Source organism: Schistocerca cancellata, chromosome 10 (assembly GCF_023864275.1).
Source record: "Schistocerca cancellata isolate TAMUIC-IGC-003103 chromosome 10, iqSchCanc2.1, whole genome shotgun sequence".
In the NCBI taxonomy this organism is placed as follows: Eukaryota; Metazoa; Arthropoda; class Insecta; order Orthoptera; family Acrididae; genus Schistocerca; species Schistocerca cancellata.
The window spans coordinates 197,770,380-197,791,469 of record NC_064635.1 but is presented as its reverse complement, the minus strand read 5'-3'; the positions used below and the strand labels follow the sequence as shown (position 1 = coordinate 197,791,469).

The 21,090-nt window shown below is 43.1% G+C and overlaps 1 protein-coding gene across 1 annotated transcript in view; it reads right to left on the bottom strand.

The window, feature by feature from the left end:
• The window catches only part of LOC126106257 (endothelin-converting enzyme homolog), a 593,945-nt gene extending 576,221 nt beyond the window's left edge, over positions 1–17,724 (bottom strand). The window contains exon 1 of the mRNA XM_049912482.1: positions 17,631–17,724. Within this exon, the coding sequence (XP_049768439.1) occupies positions 17,631–17,724 (94 nt within the window). The remainder of the gene's footprint in view (positions 1–17,630) is intronic.
• Between the last annotated feature and the right edge of the window lie 3,366 nt (positions 17,725–21,090).

Below are 21,090 nucleotides of genomic sequence, written 5' to 3'. Positions count from 1 at the left end.
ATTTCAATGTAATGACCTCCGTCAGTGGTGCATTGTGTAATGTTCGGTCTATAAAGCATTTTTTTGTGACCTGACTTTTACCTGCCATACTTTTCTGCTGCTATAAACAAGAGCTTCACGATTTCAGTTTATAAACTTTATATAAATTCTAGGTAACTGTCATTCTATTTCTACATTTACAATTGACATTTATCTTGTTCTTCGACACAGTCCAGTGACATAAATATGACCATCGCTTTTATTTATTTGGAATAACCACTCACAGGCGGAGGGCTGGCAACATAAACTGTGGAGGAGGGTGTAAAAATACGAGGGTTGGAACTTTAATAGTGGCAACTATTTATTTACAGCTCGTACAAAATACATACGTGTTTTACTGACCTTCAAAGTAGTCACCAGCATTGTGTATAACCCGTTACCAGCGATGTGGAAGTCGTAGGATACTCTTAGCAGTGCCAGTTGTGTTGACAGTTCGAGCGGCGCGGTCTATTGACCGACGAATTTGTAGCAGTTCTGAATCGAATGCCGTGAAGTGTTTCCTCCAGTTTAGAAATCGAGTAGCACTCACGAGGGCTTAAGTCAGGGGAGTGCAGTAGGTGGTATAGCACTTGGCAGCCCCATCAGTCAAACAAATCAGTAACAGCTTTCACTGTACGTGCTTGATTGAGTATTGTCCTGCAAAATGGTGGACAGGTCCTGCAGAAAGTGTCATCACTTCTGTCTTTACTCTGGTCGTAGGTTGTGTTCCAAAAGTGAGCAGCATAGAACCAGAAGTGATGACACTTTCTGCAGCACTTGATCATCACGTAGCAGGACAAATGATTCAAATGGCTCTGAGCACTATGGGACTTAACTTCTGAGGTCATCAGTCCTCTAGAACTTAGAACTACTTAAACCTAACTAACCTAAGGACATCACACACATCGATGCCCGAGGCAGGATTCGAACCTGCGACTGTAGTGGGTCGCGCGGTTCCAGACTGTAGCGCCTAGAACCGCTCGGTCACCCCGGCCGGCCTTTGCAGGACAGTGCTCAAGCACGTACAGAGCAAGCTGTTACTGATTCCTTTGACAGATGGGGCTGCTATGTGCTATACCACCCACTGCAGTCCACTCACTTAAGCCCATGCGAGTTCAACTCGATCTCTAACCTGAAGGAAATACTTCGCAGCATTCGCTTCAGAACTGCTACGTATTCGTCGGGCAATAGACCGCGCCACTCGAACTATCAACATAACTGGCACTGCTGAGAGTATCCTACGACTTCCACATCGCTGGCAGAGGGGTTATACACAATGCTGGTGACTACTTTGAAGGTCAGTAAAACTTAGAAACACGTATCTATTTTGTACGAGCTGAAAATAAATAGTTGCCACTATTAAACTTCCGGCCCTCGTGTAAAGGGAAAGGGGGGGGGGCCTATAACCGTGCAATCGTTGGCTTAATGCGGAAACGGAGCGGTTTATCTGGCGTCCAACAGGGCACGAGCATTGTCTTCGGGCCAAGGGTGGAAGCATTTCCGTAACGGCTAAGTTTCTATGCTGCGTGCGGCCATGATTAAAATACACCATGCATGCCAGAATGGCGTTATCCAAAACCGATGCCGAGGCAACAGTGCGCCACACATGCAAGTATGAGGGCTGTGGAGATGTGTACGGACGAATAAACGTGCAATTTCTGAACATCCGACAGGACAGGCGAAATATTAGGGATGAGCAACTCGTCAACGACCTTTCAGCGAATATTGCTGCTCATGGGCATTGTCAGCAGCCTAGTCGTCATGCATCCGTCCAGACTGCTGCTCATCGGCTATGAAGGCTGCAATGTGCACGCCAAGACCGTAACTGGGTGTCCAGTTGGGACAAGTAACATTTTCCCATCAATCACTGCGTTATGCTCCACCGGAGCTTAACAGTAATTTTCTTGCTCAATAACAAAAGTACTTATAGGGACAGTAATATTTTAAGATGTTCTTAATTGTAACTGACACTGGTGAATACAGCCTTGAGCTAATTTTGCCACTTACGTCGGGCGCAGTATGCTTGTAGCATAGCCACTGAAGGGTTAATAGAAGTAAGAGGTGATGTGGACAACTTACAAGCACTCACAACTAGCACCGATCAGCTGCTATAGCATAAATGCCAAACAGAAGTAACATGGATTCATGAATGTACATTGTAGAGATTGTCATTTTCAAATGTGGTACATCTTTGTAGCAAGTAATATGCAATCAAATTAAGCTATTCTAATACAGTGCAATAGTAAAAACTGCCATTCAAAACATTTGTGATGGTTCCTCATATTGCAGTTATTGTTATTAATTAATGTAACATACTAATTTACAGGGTTCTAGTTAATAGTAAGTTCAATAGTGGAAGGTGTGGTAAAATGGCCACGTCAGGAAAAGCTTAAACAACTTCCTCTGGCCTACAGAGGTAGTTCCTTGTTTACTTCAGTTTGATGATTTATCCTGTGTATCACTAATGCTGACACGGCATCCAAAGGGAAAATTGGCCAAGGTGTTCACCCCCAATGAAAGTTCGATCCGTTTGTGACAGTTTTGAATGAAGTTACTCTATTTGGCTCAGTAAAAAGTGCCAACTGTAAACAGTCTGCTGCATGTTAATCTTTCACATACTATGGCATGAAGACAACTAGAACATATGCCCCCCCCAAACAAGGAAAACAAACGTGGGATCCGGTTGCAATATGGCACCGGCCACAGTACCTCCTAGGTACAGAAGACGAGTAACTATGTAAGTCTTCAGGAAAATGCATGTAGTTGCAATATGTTATTTTCATGCCACCCTACAGTGTCAATATTGGCTAAGACACAATGTTTGACAACCACTGACCAACATAGTTGCAGCCCAAACCGTAATGCCATCTACAAACTACAGATGTGAGCCACTGTTTCTTTGGAAATGACTAAGTTGGACCTTGAATGTCATCGAAGCTATAGTGCACAAGCTGTATCAGTATACTGAAACCAAAGTATCAGGAGTGTGGTAAAAGTGGGTTTAGTTTGGAAACTGGCATCTGCAGTACCCCTCCCGCGACATTACATGGCTTGAGGATAAATGTGGACAGTGCCACAAATTGTATATTGTGGTTCCTATACAAAACTCCAGCCTTCTCATTTACATGTTGTAGATTAGTGGAAGATCTTTCAGTAAAATCAGTCTCATTGCAAATTAAAGGCGAAGTGACAACTCTGCAAGAAGTCTGGATCCAAATATTAGCAGCAGAGACACATAGACTATCCTTATATCCTTTTGATCTGTACCTACACTGAAAAAGACATCTGTTTACAGTGGCACTTCTATGCAGTGTTTGACTCTCACAGGAACGCCGTTGGCGTGTACGACTAAGGCGCCAGAAAGGAAATATCCCGCAACAATCGTCGGAAGGGTCCAAGCCGAAGGACATTGCTAGGCGATCTCGTCATTATGGATCGCACTGTGTATCAAAGCAAGTATGCATCTATCCTCTAGGCTCATGTGTACCGACACATGCAGTTCGTTTTTCCGCAGCACGATGGCACCTACCAGCAGGAAAATGCAGCTTCTCAAACTGCTGACCTGCGTGGTTTAAAGAGCACCGGGACTATTGTAGCGTACTGCCATGGGCACAACAACACACCGGTACTGCCTCGATCGGATTGTTGGCGCCATGGATCCTTAACCGAAAAAACTCGGGCAGCTGGCGAAGGGACTGGAGTAGGCATGGCTACACGTCAGTGTCGGTACCTTCAAGATTCTCACCGAGTCTCTCCTTGCAGGTCCGCACTTCGAAAGGTGGTGCTCAAGCTTTTGACAGGTGGTCACCTTAATGTGGCCGGACAACGTATGTAAGCGGAACACGCTTCTGGGCCCTCTACTTACATAGTTTGCCTCGCTGTTATAAGCCTGATGCAGAAGCAGCAAAGGCAGTTCGTAATGTAATGACCATTACTGTGACAATTTGTAATTAGCTGAATACGTATATTTCCTCAAGTATGTACTCATTTTTTATCTCATAATGAAATGTTCCTTTAAAAATTATTTAGGTTTGATATGTTTTGGAGTGTAGCCATGCATGTAAGTGAAACACGGACGATAAATAGTTTGGACAAGAAGAGAATACAAGCTTTCGAAATGTGGTGCTACAGAAGAATGTTGAAGATTAGATGGGTAGATCACATAACTAATGTGGAGGTATTGAATACAACTGGGGAGAAGAGGAGTTTGTGGCACAACTTGACTAGAAGAAGGGATCGGTTGGTAGGACACGTTCTGAGGCATCAAGGAGGGCAGCGTGGAGGGTAAAAATTGTAGAGGGAGACCTAGAGATGATTACACTAAGCAGATTAAGAAGGATGTAGGCTGCAGTACGTACTGGCAGCTTGCACAGGATAGAGTAGTATGGAGAGCTGCATCAAACCAGTCTCAGGACTGAAGACCACAACAACAACAACAACATAATGAGATTTTCACTCTGCAGCGGAGTGTGCGGTGATATGAAACTTCCTGGCAGATTAAAACTGTGTGCCGGACCGAGACTCGAACTCGGGACCTTTGCCTTTCGCGGGCAAGTGCGTTCAAACTTCCTGGCAGATTAAAACTATATGCCGGACAGAGACTCGAACTCGGGACCTTTGCCTTTCGCGGGCAAGTGCTCTACCATCTGAGCTACCCAAGCACGCAAGTGCTCTGCCATCTGAGCTACCCAAGCACGACTCACGCCCCGTCCTCACAGCACACTGGCAGAAGAAAAGCTGTGAGGACGGGGCGTGAGTCGTGCTTGGGTAGCTCAGATGGTAGAGCACTTGCGTGCTTGGGTAGCTCAGATGGTAGAGCACTCGCCGCGAAAGGCAAAGGTCCCGAGTTCGAGTCTCTGTCCGGCACATAGTTTTAATCTGCCAGGAAGTTTAACAACAGCGTTTTGGAAGTACTGGCTTGGTTGGTTGGTTGTAACTTTGCTGTTGTTTACCTTTGAGTGCCTTTCTGCATTTCCAGCTGCGAGAGAAGCCAAATATTTTCGCCTGTGAGAATACAACATGGATTTGGCCCTATTTTGTAATCTTTCTAATAAAAGATTAAATCGCGAACCTTACTATTAATCCTTTTAATTAAACAAAATAGTCCCTGTCCGTTAACGATCTGTCTGATGGTGCTGTGCATGAAATGGTCCTTGTGCATTGGTAATTTTCGTAGCGAACTGATCATGAAAAGAAAATATCTTACGTCGTAAAGTAACTACCTGGAAATGCAGTGCTTGCTGCTGTCTGTGCGCCAGATACAAATTTCTAGCTACAATTGCAACGCTCCAAACAACAAGTAAAGTATTTTATACACTTCAGTGCGCGAGACACGCCTTTAAACAAAAAGGACTTGCATTGAGGGTGTGGACAAGTGTCTTACGTGAAATATTCCTTTAATAAACTGTTTTAAACTATCTTATGTACAGTACCACTTGCATGCAGTTCATGTTACAACACTCATTAACATTGACAAAGGGCAACACTGTTACCAGACTCTTACTCTCACAAATGCTAGACAAACCATTAATAAACGTGAAAAATACCTTAAGTGGAAATTATTCAATCTTTAATGAAAATTCTAAAGTTCCGTGATAAGGCTGTCTCATTCAACAATGATTCTAACTACTGGCGAATGCAATGTCGATAAATGAAAATATTACCTTCATTCGTCTTTATTCTATTATTGTCCTAAGTCATTGATCAAATCTTTCTCCTCTGTTTCATAATGTTCAAACACAAATCATTTTACAGATACACTTAACTTTACGTCTACATTACCATAATCCTCTCTTCGGCGTCTGTCTCACTACAATTGAAACGATACAGCCCCCACGTTCCTCTCCGCAAAGCACCGATGCCAAAACAGACACGTCTTCCAACGACACAACTACTTTGACGAAAAACTGCGCGCGAATAATAAGCGATTAGTGTTTGAGAGATCCAAAGTAAACGCATAAAAAAAAGTTTTCCTTCACCCCGGTTCCTAGAACCCCTGAAGATAGACGTTAACTGTGGACATTGTACCACAGACACAGTCCCTTTGACTGTTCAGAGATGTCACTAAACCTGCCCAAAGATGTAAACAATCATGCACGAGCAGCGCCTATTAGACAAAAATGGTTGAAATGACTCTGAGCATTTCCTGACATATCACCAGGTATGTCTTTCCCTGTGTCTGGCATAAATCTTCGATCAGGGCCTCCTGAAACGCCCAACGCCTCGGCTACGTGAGTGACGAAAGAACCCACCATACGATCACCAACAATCTGCCCACTTTCGAATTCACTTTGCACCGACATTATGCAGCACAACTACACAGAACACAGTTATGAACACGGCTGACACTTGCAACGTACTGAGGGCATTGCACAGGCGCCGTTCGTGGCCAAAGACAACAGCTGAACCTCAAGTTCAAGAATGCTATTCTCGAGGTTTCTCTGTAGTTTTGTCCAACCACTGTGTTGCAACTTTCCTATTCGCAACTCTATCATTCGCCACTAGCATCATGCATCATCTGACATTACCAACAGCCGTATTACACTTTTCTGTGATGCACTTCACGTTACATACGCGGTTAAAGGTTTCGCCCCATTAAGGACGTTCTGAAGTTCATCCGATAAAGAGAGCTGACTTAATTCACAAAACTGACCTGATACCCAACAAGCTACGGATTTGTTTACTAAGTGAAGAGATACGTCGGTGACTTTATCCAAAGTATTGCCAGCATTTGTTGCACTGATTGTAAAGAAGGATCTTTTGAAAGTCTATAAGTGGAATATATGTGGTATGTCAACAAGTACACTGCAGTGCCTACCAATACAGACTGCTTCAGTTCTAACGTGTGAAAGAACAGCTGCTGTATCTTGATTCGCCGAGACAACATGTGTGGTGTAATATCAGAATTTTCGAGCATTAGGTATACCTACATCTACATTTTCATAACTGCTCTGCAAATCACAACTGGCAGAGTTTCACCAAATCACCTTCACAATAATTCACTATTATTCCGCTCTCGAAAAGCGCGCGAGCTCTGAATTCCTTTATTTTACTATGATGATCATTTCTCCCTTCGTAAGTCGGCGTCAACAAAATATTTTCAGACTCGGTTGTTGATTGAAATCTCGTGAGAAGATCCCGCCTTTGTTTTAATGGTATCCACCCCAAATCCTGCATCATGTCCGTAACTCCCTCACCCCTGTTTCTCGATAATACAGAACGTGCTGCCCTTCTTTGAATTTTCTCGATATACTCCGTTAATCCCACCTGGTAAAGATCCCACATCGCGCAGCATTACTCCAAAATAGGAGGGACAAACGTAGTTCAGGCAGTCTCTTTAGCGGGTCTGTTGCATATTGTAAGCGTTCAGCCAATAAAACGTAGTCTTTGGTTCGCCTTCTCCAATACATTTTCTATGTGTTCTTTCCCATTTAAGTTGTTCGTAAGTGTAATTCCTAGGCACTTAATTGAATTTACAGCCTTCGGATTTGATTTATTTATAGCATAACCCAAACTTAACGGATTCCGGTTCCTTTTAGCACTCACGCGGATGACCTCACATTTTTCATTACTTACGGCCGATTGCCAATTTTCGAACCACACGGATATATTTTCTAAATCGTTTTACAGTTTCGTTTGATCTTCTGATTACTTTAGAACACGATAAACGACAGCATCACCTGCAAACAACCTACGACGGCTGCTCAGATGTCCTCCTAAATCATTTATACAGATAAGGAACAGTAGATGCCCTATAACATTAACTTGGGGAACGCCAAGAAATCACTTCTGTTTTACTCGATGACTTTCCGTCGATTACTACAAAATGTGACATCTCTGACAGGAAATTATCTGCACTGATATATCGAGATACGAGGGTTGTTCGGATAGTAAGGAAAGATCTGTCGCGAAATGGAAACCACAGTGAAAGTCAAAACTGTTTTCTTTTTCCATTTAGCTACACCTTGCAGGTAGTTCTCTACATAATCGCCACTCCGACTTAGACATTTGTCGGAGCATTATACCAAATTTCTATCACCACCGTCATAGATGGCAGCCGCCTGTGTTTTCCAATAATTCTCCATGCAGGTCTATAGCGCGTTGCCTGCGCCCAAGTGTTGTCTTCGTACCTAGCGTTTCGTGTGAACAGAGATAATACTCAGTACGAGCCAATTTGGGCTGTATTGTGGGTGATCGAACACTTCCCATCGAAAAGGCTGCAGGAACGTCTTCACTGCCCCTGCAGAGTGCGGCTGAGAATTGCCGTGAAGAAGGTAGTGCGTGGCAGTTGTGTTAGGCGGGCTGCATTCATTAAGGCGAAGTCTCTCAGTGGGCCCTCCTACTTGGCGGGAGGCATCGTTGTTCCAGGCACTTTTACCCGCTCACAGTGCGCCCACAACTGAAAAGAGCGTGTTGATGCGATCGACGGGCATACTAGAGACACTGCCCAAAACGTCTGTGAAAAGCCTCGTCGGATTTTCACAGTGGTTTCCATTTCGCGACCGATCGTTCCTCACTTTCTGAGTAGCCCTCGTAATATGCTATAAGCTGACAGACAGCAACGGTTCTGAAGTGCTTGTGTAAACAGCGATGGAGACGCCCATTTGGTGCAAACAGGGGCACAGTAGGGGACAGAGTTGCATTTTTTGAGCTCACCAGTCTTATGACTGGTTCTGTGTGGCCCGCCAAGAATTCCTCCCCTGTGCCAGCCTCTTCATCTCAGAGTAGCACTTGCAATCTATATCCTCAATTATTTACTGGGTATACTCAAATCTTTGTCTTCCCCTACAGTTTTTACACTCTACAGACAGTCTTTATCCTCTACAACCACCTCTAGTACCATGGAAGTTATTCCATGATATCTTAAAAGACACGTCCTATCATCCTCTCCCTTCCTCTGGACAGTGTTTTCCATTTTTTCTTTTTTTTCAACGATTCTGCAGAGAGCCTTCCCGATTCCTTACCTTATCACTGCACCTAATTTTCAAGCACCGCATCTGAAATGCTGCGATTCTCTTCTGTCCCGATTTTCCCACAGTCCACGCTTCACTACCATACAGTGTTGTGCTAGAAACATACCTTCTCAGAAATTTCTTCCTCAAATTAAGCCCTATTATGATAACTTCGTGAAGAATGACCGTTTTCCATTGCTAATCTGCTTTTTATATCCTCCTTGCTCTGGCCATCATGGATTAATTTCCACCTGTATATCAGAATTCGTTCTTCTACTTCGAGGTCACCACGTATGATGTCAAATTCATCGCTGTTCTCAGTTCTTCTACTTCTCATCGCTTTTGTCTTCCTCCTAATAACTCTCAATCCACATTCTATACTTATTAGACTGTTTATTCTGTTCAACAGATCCTGTAATTCTTCTTCACTTTCACTGAGGATAGCAATGCCATCAGACAATCTTAACATTGACATCCTTTCACCTTGAATTTTAATCCCACTACTGAAACTTTATTTTATTTTCTTCATTGATTCTTCGACACATAGATTGAACAGCAAGGGCAAAAGACTACATAGCTGGGCAGTACTCCCTTTTTAAGCCATGCACTTTTTTTCTTGGCCTTCCGCTCTTACTTTTATAGTTCTTACAGAGATAATTCACCACACAAGCCTGTTGAGAGTGTGCACTCAATGCTTGCCCTATGTGTTGACTGTTGACGTCTATTGTCCTTAGGTGGGCAATGTACCACACTGATCTGTTGGGAGTACATACTCAATGCTTGTCTTCCTGTGTTGATTATGGAAGTCCATTCTTCTTCTGTTCTTAGGGTGGCTGTTAACTATACATGTCCGTTAACATACTCAATGCTCACTTGCCTGTATTGCTCTTAGACGAGCAACTGGTTATACAGGTCTGTTGGGTCTATGTACCCAGTGATCGTTTTCGTGTATTGACTGTGGGTGTTCATTATCTTTAGGTAGGAAGCTAACCACACAGGCACTTATTGCTTGTCCTTTTGTGTTGGAGTCAGATGTCCTTACATGGTCAAATCACTACCCAGGTCTGCTGGAACAAGTAATCAATACTAATCTTCCTGTATTGGTTGCGGAAGTCTATCGTCTTTAGGTGGGTAACTGACCACACGAGTCTGTTGAGAACATATAAATCACCATTCCTCTTCCTGTGTTGCTTGTATAAGTATATTACCCTTATGTGGGCTATTGTCCACACTGGTCTATTGAGAGTCCATAAGCAATGCTTACCTTCCTGCAGTATCCCACCTCGATTAAGCATATCCCTGTCCTCAATATTTTGATTTCTTGATTACATAACAGATTTGAAGATTGCCCAACACTCATCCTTGTTGCTACTCAGCCTAATAGCGACAGCTTTCGGTGATGTACTGACCATGGAAGTCGACTGAGAAGACGTGCTTCATTTTTGTGTTTCCAGTGAAAATTTAACACACAGCTAGGATCAGACGATATTTGAGAGCTGTACTCATGCGGGTGACAGAACGTGCAGGTGTTTTGTGAGTACTTACCTGAGGCTGTCAAGTGGATACAGAATTTGACCCAGTACCACGTCTATGCTTATTACCAAAAGCACGATCGTGTAGGGCTGTTACGGGCAGCCTGCAGGCATGATTCACATCCTTACCTAAGCTCATGGGCCGCGTCATCGTGCGACGCTAGAACAGCGCTCCTAGCTCATAAAGTTAAAACACTAGAGTCTGTGGCATTATGTAAATGTTCCTTGATTTAATCATAATCTTTCTCTGTAGTTTTGAGTAGTTTTTGCGGTGTGAAACTACTGCTGGATCCCTGTCGTTACTGCCAAAAGATATTTTCCCTTCTCTCTCTTCGAAATATACTTTAATCCCTCTAGTGATCCATATCTTTCACATGAAACTAAACAACTGTGTAAAAAGGCCAGGGATCTCTAGAGGGATTAGAGTATGTTGTGAAAGAAAAATGGAAATTTATCTTTTGGCAAGAACAAGTAGGTACTCTGCAGTAGTTCTACACGGCAAAAACAACTTAAAATTACTAACAAAACATTATTAAAAATCAAGGAACTTGCACATAATGTTAGAAATCAATAATGACAATAACAGACGTAAGGCTACACGGAATATAGTGAAATGAGAGACAGGACAACCAGCGACAGAATGGGACAACTGAAAGGAATGGAAGACTTATAAATGATGACTCGCAGGTAGCAAATGTATTTAATAATCATTTGTTAAATATAATAGAAAGAGGTCAAAAGAAATATCACAGTGGTATGTTCCAAAAGTAAGTCATATGAAATTCAATCTGAAACTAAGGAAATTATACATTCTCTTCAAAATAAAAGCTCGTCTGGCTTTGGTGGTGTTTCCAATGCAGTACTAAAAATCTGTTCCCCGGAATCATCTTAAACATGTAATGCATCACTAACCTAAGGAATTTTTCTAGAGAGACTGTAAAATGTCGTTGTTAATACCCTCTCACAGAAAGACAATAAGAGAGATGGCAGTAATTACTGACCTGTTTCATTGCTGGTATCATTTTCCAAAATTTTTGAGAATTTGATATATTCTAGAATAATATCTCACCTTAGTATTGAATCAATCCAGGCATAGATACAGAAATGGTAAGCAAAGTTCTTAAAAGTATCATTGACTGGTTTTCTGCAAATGTTCTCAACTGCAATTTTAAAAAGACACGACATATTAATTTCTGCACATCTAGGAGTAGTACATCAATGATAAGTATGACACGTGTCGATGAAATAATAAATTGCGTGCAAACTACAAAATTCTTAGGTGTCCATATTGATGATTTAAATTGGGGAAAGCATACATTGAAACAACTTAATTCAGCCACATTTGCACTTAGAATCATTGCAATTCTTGGGGAGAGACTAATCAGTAAGTTGACATATTTGCATATTTTCATTCAATAATATCATATTCCATAATGTTTTGGGGTAACTGATTTTAAGAAAGGATGTCTCCTTTGCTCAGAAACATGCTATGAGAATAATATCCAGTGCTGGCTCATGATCATCTTGTAGACGTCTGTTCAAGTAGTTCGGCATTCTGTCTACTGCTTTACAGTATATTCAGTCCCTCATGAAGTTAGTTGAAATAATTCACTACAGATCAATAGCAACTGTGATGTACCTAATTACAATAGCAGAAGAAAAATGACATACATTACTCCACAATTTGGTTGTCTGTCGCACAAGAAGAGGTGAAATGGGTTCATATTGTTGCAACAAGTAACTTTGGTCACCCACCCAGTGATGTAATGTCTGACGGACAGCAAAGTAAAATCTGAAAATAAACTCAGAAAGTTTCTCCTTGACGAGTCCTTGTGTTCAGTAGACGAATTTATATTATTATAATGTGTAACAAGTGCTGCCCATTATCCGGCAAACGTTCTCAGTATGGGAGAGATCTGGCGATCTTGCTGCCCAGGGCAGAGTTTGACAGGCACGAAGACGAACAGCAGAAGCACCCCCCATGTGCAGGCTGCTATAATCTTGTAACACCAGGATGACCTACCATGAAGGACAACAAAACAGTGCATAGAATGTCTTCAGTGGTCATCAGGACTCAGTTTGAAGAGGATCCATCACTGAAGACAATTCTACTCCACTCAATGAGATTGCAGGCTGGAGAAGTGTCTGAAGGCGCCTCAGTTAATGGTGGGATACGGCTGACTGTCCCCTGCTATATGGCCTGGCAACAAGGAATGTTGTTCCAGGGTGCCATTTCTTTTAGTAACAGGGCCCCTTCGGTTATCTGTGGTCTGAGTGAGGGGGCACATTGAAGTGATCGTATGGCATAGTTGGCTGAAAACCCAAGGAAATTCTGGTCTTACGTAAAATCGGTAAGCGGGTCGAAGGCTTCCATCCAGTCGCTCACTGATCAGTCTGGCCTGGCAACGGGAGACAGCAAAACGAAAGCTGAAATTTTAAATTTAGCATTTGAGAAATCTTTCACGCTGGAGGATCGCACAAACATACCGCCGTTTAAGTCTCGTACAGATTCCCGTATGGAGGACATAGTGATAGACATCCCTGGGGTTGTGAAGCAGCTGAATGGGTTGAAAATAAATAAATCGCCAGGTCCTAATGAGATTCCAATTCGGTTTTACAGACAGTGCTCTACTGCATTGGCTCCTTACTTAGCTTGCATTTATCGCGAATCTCTTGCCCAACGTAAAGTCCCGGGCGACTGGAAAAAAGGGCAGGTGACGCACGTATATAAGAAGGGTACAAGGACGGATCCTCAAAATTACAGACTAATATCCTTAACATCGGTTTGTTGCAGGATTCTCGAACATATTCTCAGTTCGAATATAATGAATTTCCTTGAGACAGAGAAGTTGCTGTCAACGCATCAGCACGGCTTTAGAAAGCATCGCTCCTGCGAAACGCAACTCGCCCTTTTTTCACATGATATTTTGCGAACCATGGATGAAGGGTATCGGACGGATGCCACATTCCTTGACTTCCGGAAAGCGTTTGACTCGGTGTCCCACTGCAGACTCCTAACTAAGGTAACAGCATATGGGATTTGTTCCCAAATATGTGAGTGGCTCGAAGACGTCTTAATTAATAGAACCCAGTACGTTGTCCTCGATGGTGAGTGTTCATAGGAGGTGATGGTATCATCTGGAGTGACCCAGCTCCGCTGTTGTTTTCTATCAATATAAATAATCTTTTGTATAAGGTGGATAGCAATGTGCGGCTGTTTGCTGATGATGCTGTGGTCTACGGGAAGGTGCCGTCGTTGAGTGACTGTAGGAGGATACAAGATGACTTGGACAGGATTTGTGATTGGTGTAAAGAATGGCAGCTAACTCTAAATATAGATAAATGTAAATTAATGCCGATAAATAGGAAAAAGAATCCCGTAATGTTTGAATACTCCATTAGTATCGTAGCGCTTGACACAGTTACGTCGATTAAATGTTTGGGCGTAACATTGCAGAGCGATATGAAGTGGGACAAGCATGTAATGGCAGTTGTCGGAAAGGCGGATAGTCGTCTTCGGTTCATTGGTAGAATTTTGAGAAGATGTGGTTCATGTGTAAAGGAGACCGCTTATAGAACACTAATACGACCTATTCTTGAATACTGCTCGAGCGTTTGGGATTCCTATGAGGTCGGATTGAGGGAGGACATAGAATCAATTCAGACGCGGGCTGCTAGATTTGTTACTGGTAGGTTTGATCATCACGCGAGTGTTACGGAAATGCTTCAGGAACTCGGGTGGGGGTCTCTGGAGGAAAGGAGGCGTTCTTTTCGTGAATCGCTACTGAGGAAATTTAGAGAACCAGCATTTGAGGCTGACTGCAGTACAATTTTACTGTCGCCAACTTACATTTCGTGGAAAGACCACAAAGATAAGAAAGATTAGGGCTCGTACAGAAGCAAATAGGCAGTCATTTTTCCTTTTTTCTGTTTGGGAGTGGAACAGGGAGAGAAGATACTGGTTGTGGTACGAGGTACCCTCCGCCACGCACCGTATGGTGGATTGCGTAGCATGTATGTAGATGTAGATGTCACAGTCGGGTTCGGGCGCCCAGTGCAAGTCTGATCTCAGTCGGCGCCACACTGGGCGACTTGCGGCCGGTGATGAGGATGAAACGATGATGGCGACAACAACCAGTCCCCTAGCGGAGAAAATCTCCAGCAGGCCCGGAATCGAACCTGGGCCCAGTGAATATGAGGAAAGAACTTTACCACTCAGCTAAGCTCAGGTGGCGCAGTGGTTAGCACACTGGACTCACTATTTGGGAAAACGACGGTTCCATCCCACGTCCGGCAATCCTGATTAGCTTTCGAGTGATTTCCCTAAATTTGCTCCAGGAAAAGGCCTGGTCTGAAATGGTACGGCTGACTTCCTTCCCCATTCTTCCCTAATCCGATAACATCAGTGATCTCGCTGTTTGGTCTACTCTCCCAAATCAACCTCAACGGGACAGTGGTACATCGACGACATTCTATGCCGTAATCCGTTGCCTTTCATCCTGTGCTTGCATTTCAGAAAGATAATGCCCAGCTCCACAGAGCGAGAGATTCTACTGCTTGTCCTCACGCTCGCCAAACCCTATGTTTGCCAGCAATGTCGCTGGATCTCTTCTCAATTGAGGACATTTAGAATATGTTGGGAAGGGGGGGGGGGGCTCCAACCATCTCAGTTTTGACGACCTAACGCGCCACTTGGAGAGAATCTGGCATGTATCTCTCAGGAGGATATCAAACAACTCTATCAATCAATACCAAGCAGAATAACAGGTTCCATAAAGACCCGAAGTGGAAAATGAGTTATAGAACTACTAAATTTGTAAAGCACTTTTTCGTGAATAAAACATCCAATATTTCTCAAATGTTTTTCTGTATTTCTTTACTTTTTCATTTATTTTGTAAATTCTCTCATTGTTTTGGCTGGTCACGTTTTTTTGATCTGTTAGTTCCTGGCCTGTTCTGCAAAATGTCGCCGGCCGGGGTGGCCGAGCGGTTCTACGCGCTACAGTCTGGAACCGCGCGACCGCTACGGTCGCAGGTTACAACCCTGCCTCGGGCATGGATGTGTGTGATGTCCTTAGTTAGGTTTAAGTAGTTCTAAGTTCTAGGGGACTAATGACCTCAGAAGTTAAGTCCGATAGTGCTCAGAGCCATTTGGACCATTTTTTGCAAAATGTCATCCCTGCTGCTAGGAGTGTACTATGTGTTCTAGAGTTCATAATCCAATTTTCACTTCTGCAGAGTCCACAGGGAAATACCATAATTTTAATCATTGTGTCGCTCCTAAATTTTCCCAAAACTTTCTTTTGATGGTACCAGACATTATATTGAACCTCTCAATCTGGTTTTCAGTATCCACTTTGCCAATATATAATGTGTCACATTGGCAAGCTGGGATATTGGTGTGTCCCGTATAATTATGCTGTATAAGCAATGAAGCAATCAAAAACTAATTCCAAAAGAAGTACAAAAATAATAGGAGTGTAGTTGACGCATACCATTGAAATGTCTTGGAGATAACGTAAATATTCTGCATCAACTGGATGCAGGTAGTAGTCGATGGTATGAACAAGAGACTAGGAATAAAATGTAAGTTAAATATTGACAAAAGTGTTGTAGTATATACAAAAGGAAAACACCAACTTGCCATTAAACAAAACTATGGATGATACAACTGAAGAGGAAATTGCTCTTGGGAACTATATGGCCACATGACGAAAGACACCAGAAACAATTGGGCAAAGGCGAAGGAATTCTTTAACAAAAGAGCTGTACAGCTATCACATACTGATTTGTATCCTAATCTCTTTTCTTATCTCAATAATGACATAACTGGATAGATAAGATAGATGCATTAGAACCAGGAATTTGGCTTTTTAAATATGTTGAACTGAATCTCACAAAAAGACCATGGGGTACTTTCAGTAATCGCTATATCTTGAGCAATCTCCTTATGCTTTTGACAACATAAAGCTGCAAGTTAAATAGCCATTACCGTGTCTCTGAATTTTTTCAGCCAGTTCTTGCAGATTAATTTGACTGAGGGACAGAAACATAGCCTTGAGACTCAGGTACTCCACTGCCAATCAGTGGAAACAGACACATATCTTAAATACCTGGGAATATGCAAAAAGAGCGATTTAAACTTGAACTACCACATAAAACTAATGCAGCTTTTCTTAGGTGATTGCCTACAGCTGTTAAAGACTTTGCAAAAAGAGTATTTGTGCCATCAGCTGTACAAATTTATATTTATCCTCTACCGGTTAGGGAAACATTGTCGTACAAGCTTTTTCTGGTTGAATATGTTTCTAACAATCGAAACTTGTACAGCTGATGGTACAAATATGCTTTTTCCAAACACAACTAATCATTCGAGAGGCAGATGCCAATCTAAAATTCATTGGAAAAACCTTAGGACCATTTGTCAACCTATGAAGGAGGTATGTTACAAATTCCTTATTCGACATAGGTATCGCAGGCCATTATAGAACGGTAGTCAGATACAAATGGTGACAGAAATAGAGCAAATCCAAGGAGAAGGTGCACGTTTCGTCAAAGAGCTGATTATCAGTCGCGGAAGCGTCAAAGGGATGAAACGTCCTGGCAGGTCAAAACTGTGTGTCGGACCGACACCCGAACTCGGGACCTTTGCCTTTCGCGGGGAAGTTCTCTGCCGACAGAGTTACACTACCACGCCTCATGACCCATCCTCACAGCTTTAATTCTGCCTGTACGTTGCCTGCGAAAAGCAAAGGTCCAGAGTTCGATTCTCGGCCAGGCAAACAGTTTCTTATAGGAAGTTTCATATCAGCGCACACTCCGCTGCAGAGTGAAAATGTCATTCTGGCGTCAAAGAGACGTTTATCTAAACCAGTGGCAGATGCTGCATGAAGGGAGTAGATAGTTGGAAAAATCACCTTACATACTGCATACTGTTTCGTGAAAAGGCCGTGAAGGAAAGACAGAGAAATTCGAGTTAATATGGAGGTTTAGAAACAGCTGATATTCACACACTGAAACAGGAGAGGAGCCACGTATCACTAGTACACAAAGTACTTACTGGCATTGGCAGATATACTTCTTTGGAAACTTCAGATTTTCGCAATATACACACCATCAACAGACTCACCCGTTTCGTACATGCGCCGGTTGTTCTGGCCATTTCCACCGTTGTTGGAACCGAAGTTATTGCCATGGCTGCCGTAGCGGCCGTCTGGCAGCATTATGGTGTGCGACAAGCCACGTGCATCGCCACGCGGAGACGGCGCTGGCTGGCACGGCCGCACGTGGCGCGGTCACGCGAGACACGTGTCCCCCACGTGTAGCCCAGGCGCCTGCCACGTGCAGAACGCACCCTCCTCTCCTGCTTGCTACCGCGTGGCGCACGCAGTGCAGACTGCCGGCTAGGGAAGGGGAGTTCGTGCCTTCGACGCCGTCAGCGCACGCGCAGTTCGATCCTCTCCCTTCCACTTCTCCCACCTTACCCCCGCCCCCTAGTCAGCCAAGACAGCGTGCACCACTGCACGAGGCAACGACCTGACTACAACACAGACCAAGATCGAAACATGTCCAATATTTTGTAATCACGAAAAAGTTATTGATTCCCAATTTTTTCTTTCCGTGGGCGTAGTTCATATTTTATTATTGTCGTCATTGTCGCGTTTGAAACTTGAAAGTACCGTATTTACATAACCCACGGTGGCAATTTTTGTCTTTCGTCTACTTTCAAGACAAAAAAACCTCCCTCCTGTTTTAGCACATGACAGGATTCAGAAGCTATAAGGCAACGTACAAGGTGAACTGTACAAGTGAGGAGCAACCAATCGCCGGTCGAAGTGGCCGAGCGGTTCTAGGCGCTTCAGTTTGGAACAGCGCGACCGCTGCGGTCGCAAGTTAGAATCCTGCTTCGGGCATGGACGTGTGTGATGTCCTTAGGTTAGTTAGGTTTAATTAGTTCTAATTTCTAGGCGACTGCTGACCTCAGAAGTTAAGTCGCATAGTGCTCAGAGCCATTTGAACCAAGCCAAACAAATCGTGAATTGTTCACATCTACATCTACATGACTACTCTGCAATTCACATTTAAGTGCTTGACAGAGGGTTCATCGAACCACAATCATACTATCTCTCTACCATTCCACTCCCGAACAGCGCACGGGAAAAAGGAACACCTAAACCTTCCTGTTCGAGCTCTGATTTCTCTTATTTTATTTTGATGATCATTCCTACCTATGTAGGTTGGGCTCAACGAAATATTTTCGCATTCGGAAGAGAAAGTTGGTGACTGAAACTTTGTAAATAGATCTCGCCGCGACGAAAAACGTCTTTGCTTTAATGACTTCCATCCCAATTCGCGTATCATATCTGCCACACTCTCTCCCCTATTACATGATAATACAAAACGAGCTGCCCTTTTTTGCACCCTTTCGATGTCCTCCGTCAATCCCACCTGGTAAGGATCCCACACCGCGCAGCAATATTCTAACAGAGGACGAACGAGTGTAGTGTAAGCTGTCTCTTTAGTGGACTTGTTGCATCTTGTAAGTGTCCTGCCAATGAAACGCAACCTTTGGCTCGCCTTCCCCACAATATTATCTATGTGGTCGTTCCAACTGAAGTTGTTCGTAATTTTTACACCCAGGTACTTAGTTGAATTGAGAGCCTTGAGAATTGTACTATTTATCGAATAATCGAATTCCAACGGATTTCTTTTGGAACTCATGTGGATCGCCTCACACTTTTCGTTATTTAGCGTCAACTGCCACCTGCCACACCATACAGCAATCTTTTCTAAATCGCTTTGCAACTGATACTGGTCTTCGGATGACCTTACTAGACGGTAAATTACAGCATCATTTGCGAACAACCTAAGAGAACTGCTCAGATTGTCACCCAGGTCATTTATATAGATCAGGAACAGCCGAGGTCCCAGGACGCTTCCCTGGGGAGCAGCTGATGTCACTTCAGTTTTACTCGATGATTTGCCGTCTATTACTACGAACTGCGACCTTCCTGACCGGAAATCACGAATCCAGTCGCACAACTGAGACGATACCCCATAGGCCCGCAGCTTGATTAGAGGTCTCTTGTGAGGAACGGTGTCAAAAGCTTTCCGGAAATCAAGAAATACGGAATCAACCTGAGATCCCCTGTCGATAGCGGCCATTACTTCGTGCGAATAAAGAACGATATTTTCTGAAACCATGCTGATTACGTATCAATAGATCGTTCCCTTCGAGGTGATTCATAATGTTTGAATACAGTATATCCTCCAAAACCCTACTGCAAACCGACGTCAATGATATAGGTCTGTAGTTCGATGGATTACTCCTACTACCCTTCTTAAACACTGGTACGACCTGCACAATTTTCCAATGTGTAGGTACAGATCTATCGGTGAGCGAGCGGTTGTATGTGATTGCTAAGTAGGGAGCTATTGTATCAGCGTAATCTGAAAGGAACCTAATCGGTATACAATCTGGTCCTGAAGACTTGCCCGTATCAAGCGATTTGAGTTGCTTCGCAACACCTAAGGTATCTACTTCTAAGAAACTCATGCTAGCAGCTGTTCGTGTTTCAAATTCTGGAATATTCCATTCGTCTTGCCTGGTGAAGGAATTTCGGAAAACTGCGTTCAACAACTCCGCTTTAGCGGCACAGTCGTCGGTAACAGTACCATCGGCACTGCACAGCGAAGGTATTGACTGCGTCTTGCCGCTTGTGTACTTTACATACGACCAGAATTTCTTCGGATTTTCTACCAAATTTCGAGACAATGTTTCGTTGTGGAACCTATTAAAGGCCTGTCGCATTGAAGTCCGTGTCAAATTTCGCGCGTCTGTAAATTTTAGCCAATCTTCGGGATTTCGCGTTCTTCTGAACTTTGCATGCTTTTTCCGTTGCCTCTGCAACAGCGTTCGGACCTGTTTTGTGTACCATGGGGGATCAGTTCCATCTCTGACCAATTTATGAGGTATGAATCTCTCAATTGCTGTTGCTACTATATCTTTGAATTTGAGCCACATCTCGTCTACATCGTGGAATAAATCAGAACGTTTAACGTCCACCATTTACACTTCATTTTGCTTTTATTTCATCTGATTTGGCAACAGTGTTAACTTGTCTCAATACTTCCAGCAGTTCAGAGGCATTATTTTTAACGTGACGATTTATTCTTTTATCCACAGCGGGATGCTTGAAGAATTTAGAGAAATAAACTTATTTTACTATTTTACTATTTATTTATTATCTTCAAAAACAAGGACATGGTAACAATGTATTAACTATATACAATTTGAATTAATAAATATCAGGTTGCCGTTGCATACGTACTTGTTTTATATTTGTCGGCAGAATAAATCCGTTTCACAATGTTGGGTCTAGTTTTCAAGTAGGAATGGAGCTTATCACATGATTGGTAGTCAAAATGGCTTTCAAACTGCAACAGTTCACTGCGTTTTGTCACTTGTCCATGTCTTATTCATTGGAGAAAAAACTCTTTCGACCGGTGCATACGTCCAGGCAATAATTATACGAAATTCCATACAGTTCAGATTGTTGGCACGGAAATCCGAAGGCCGGCGGTCTCCA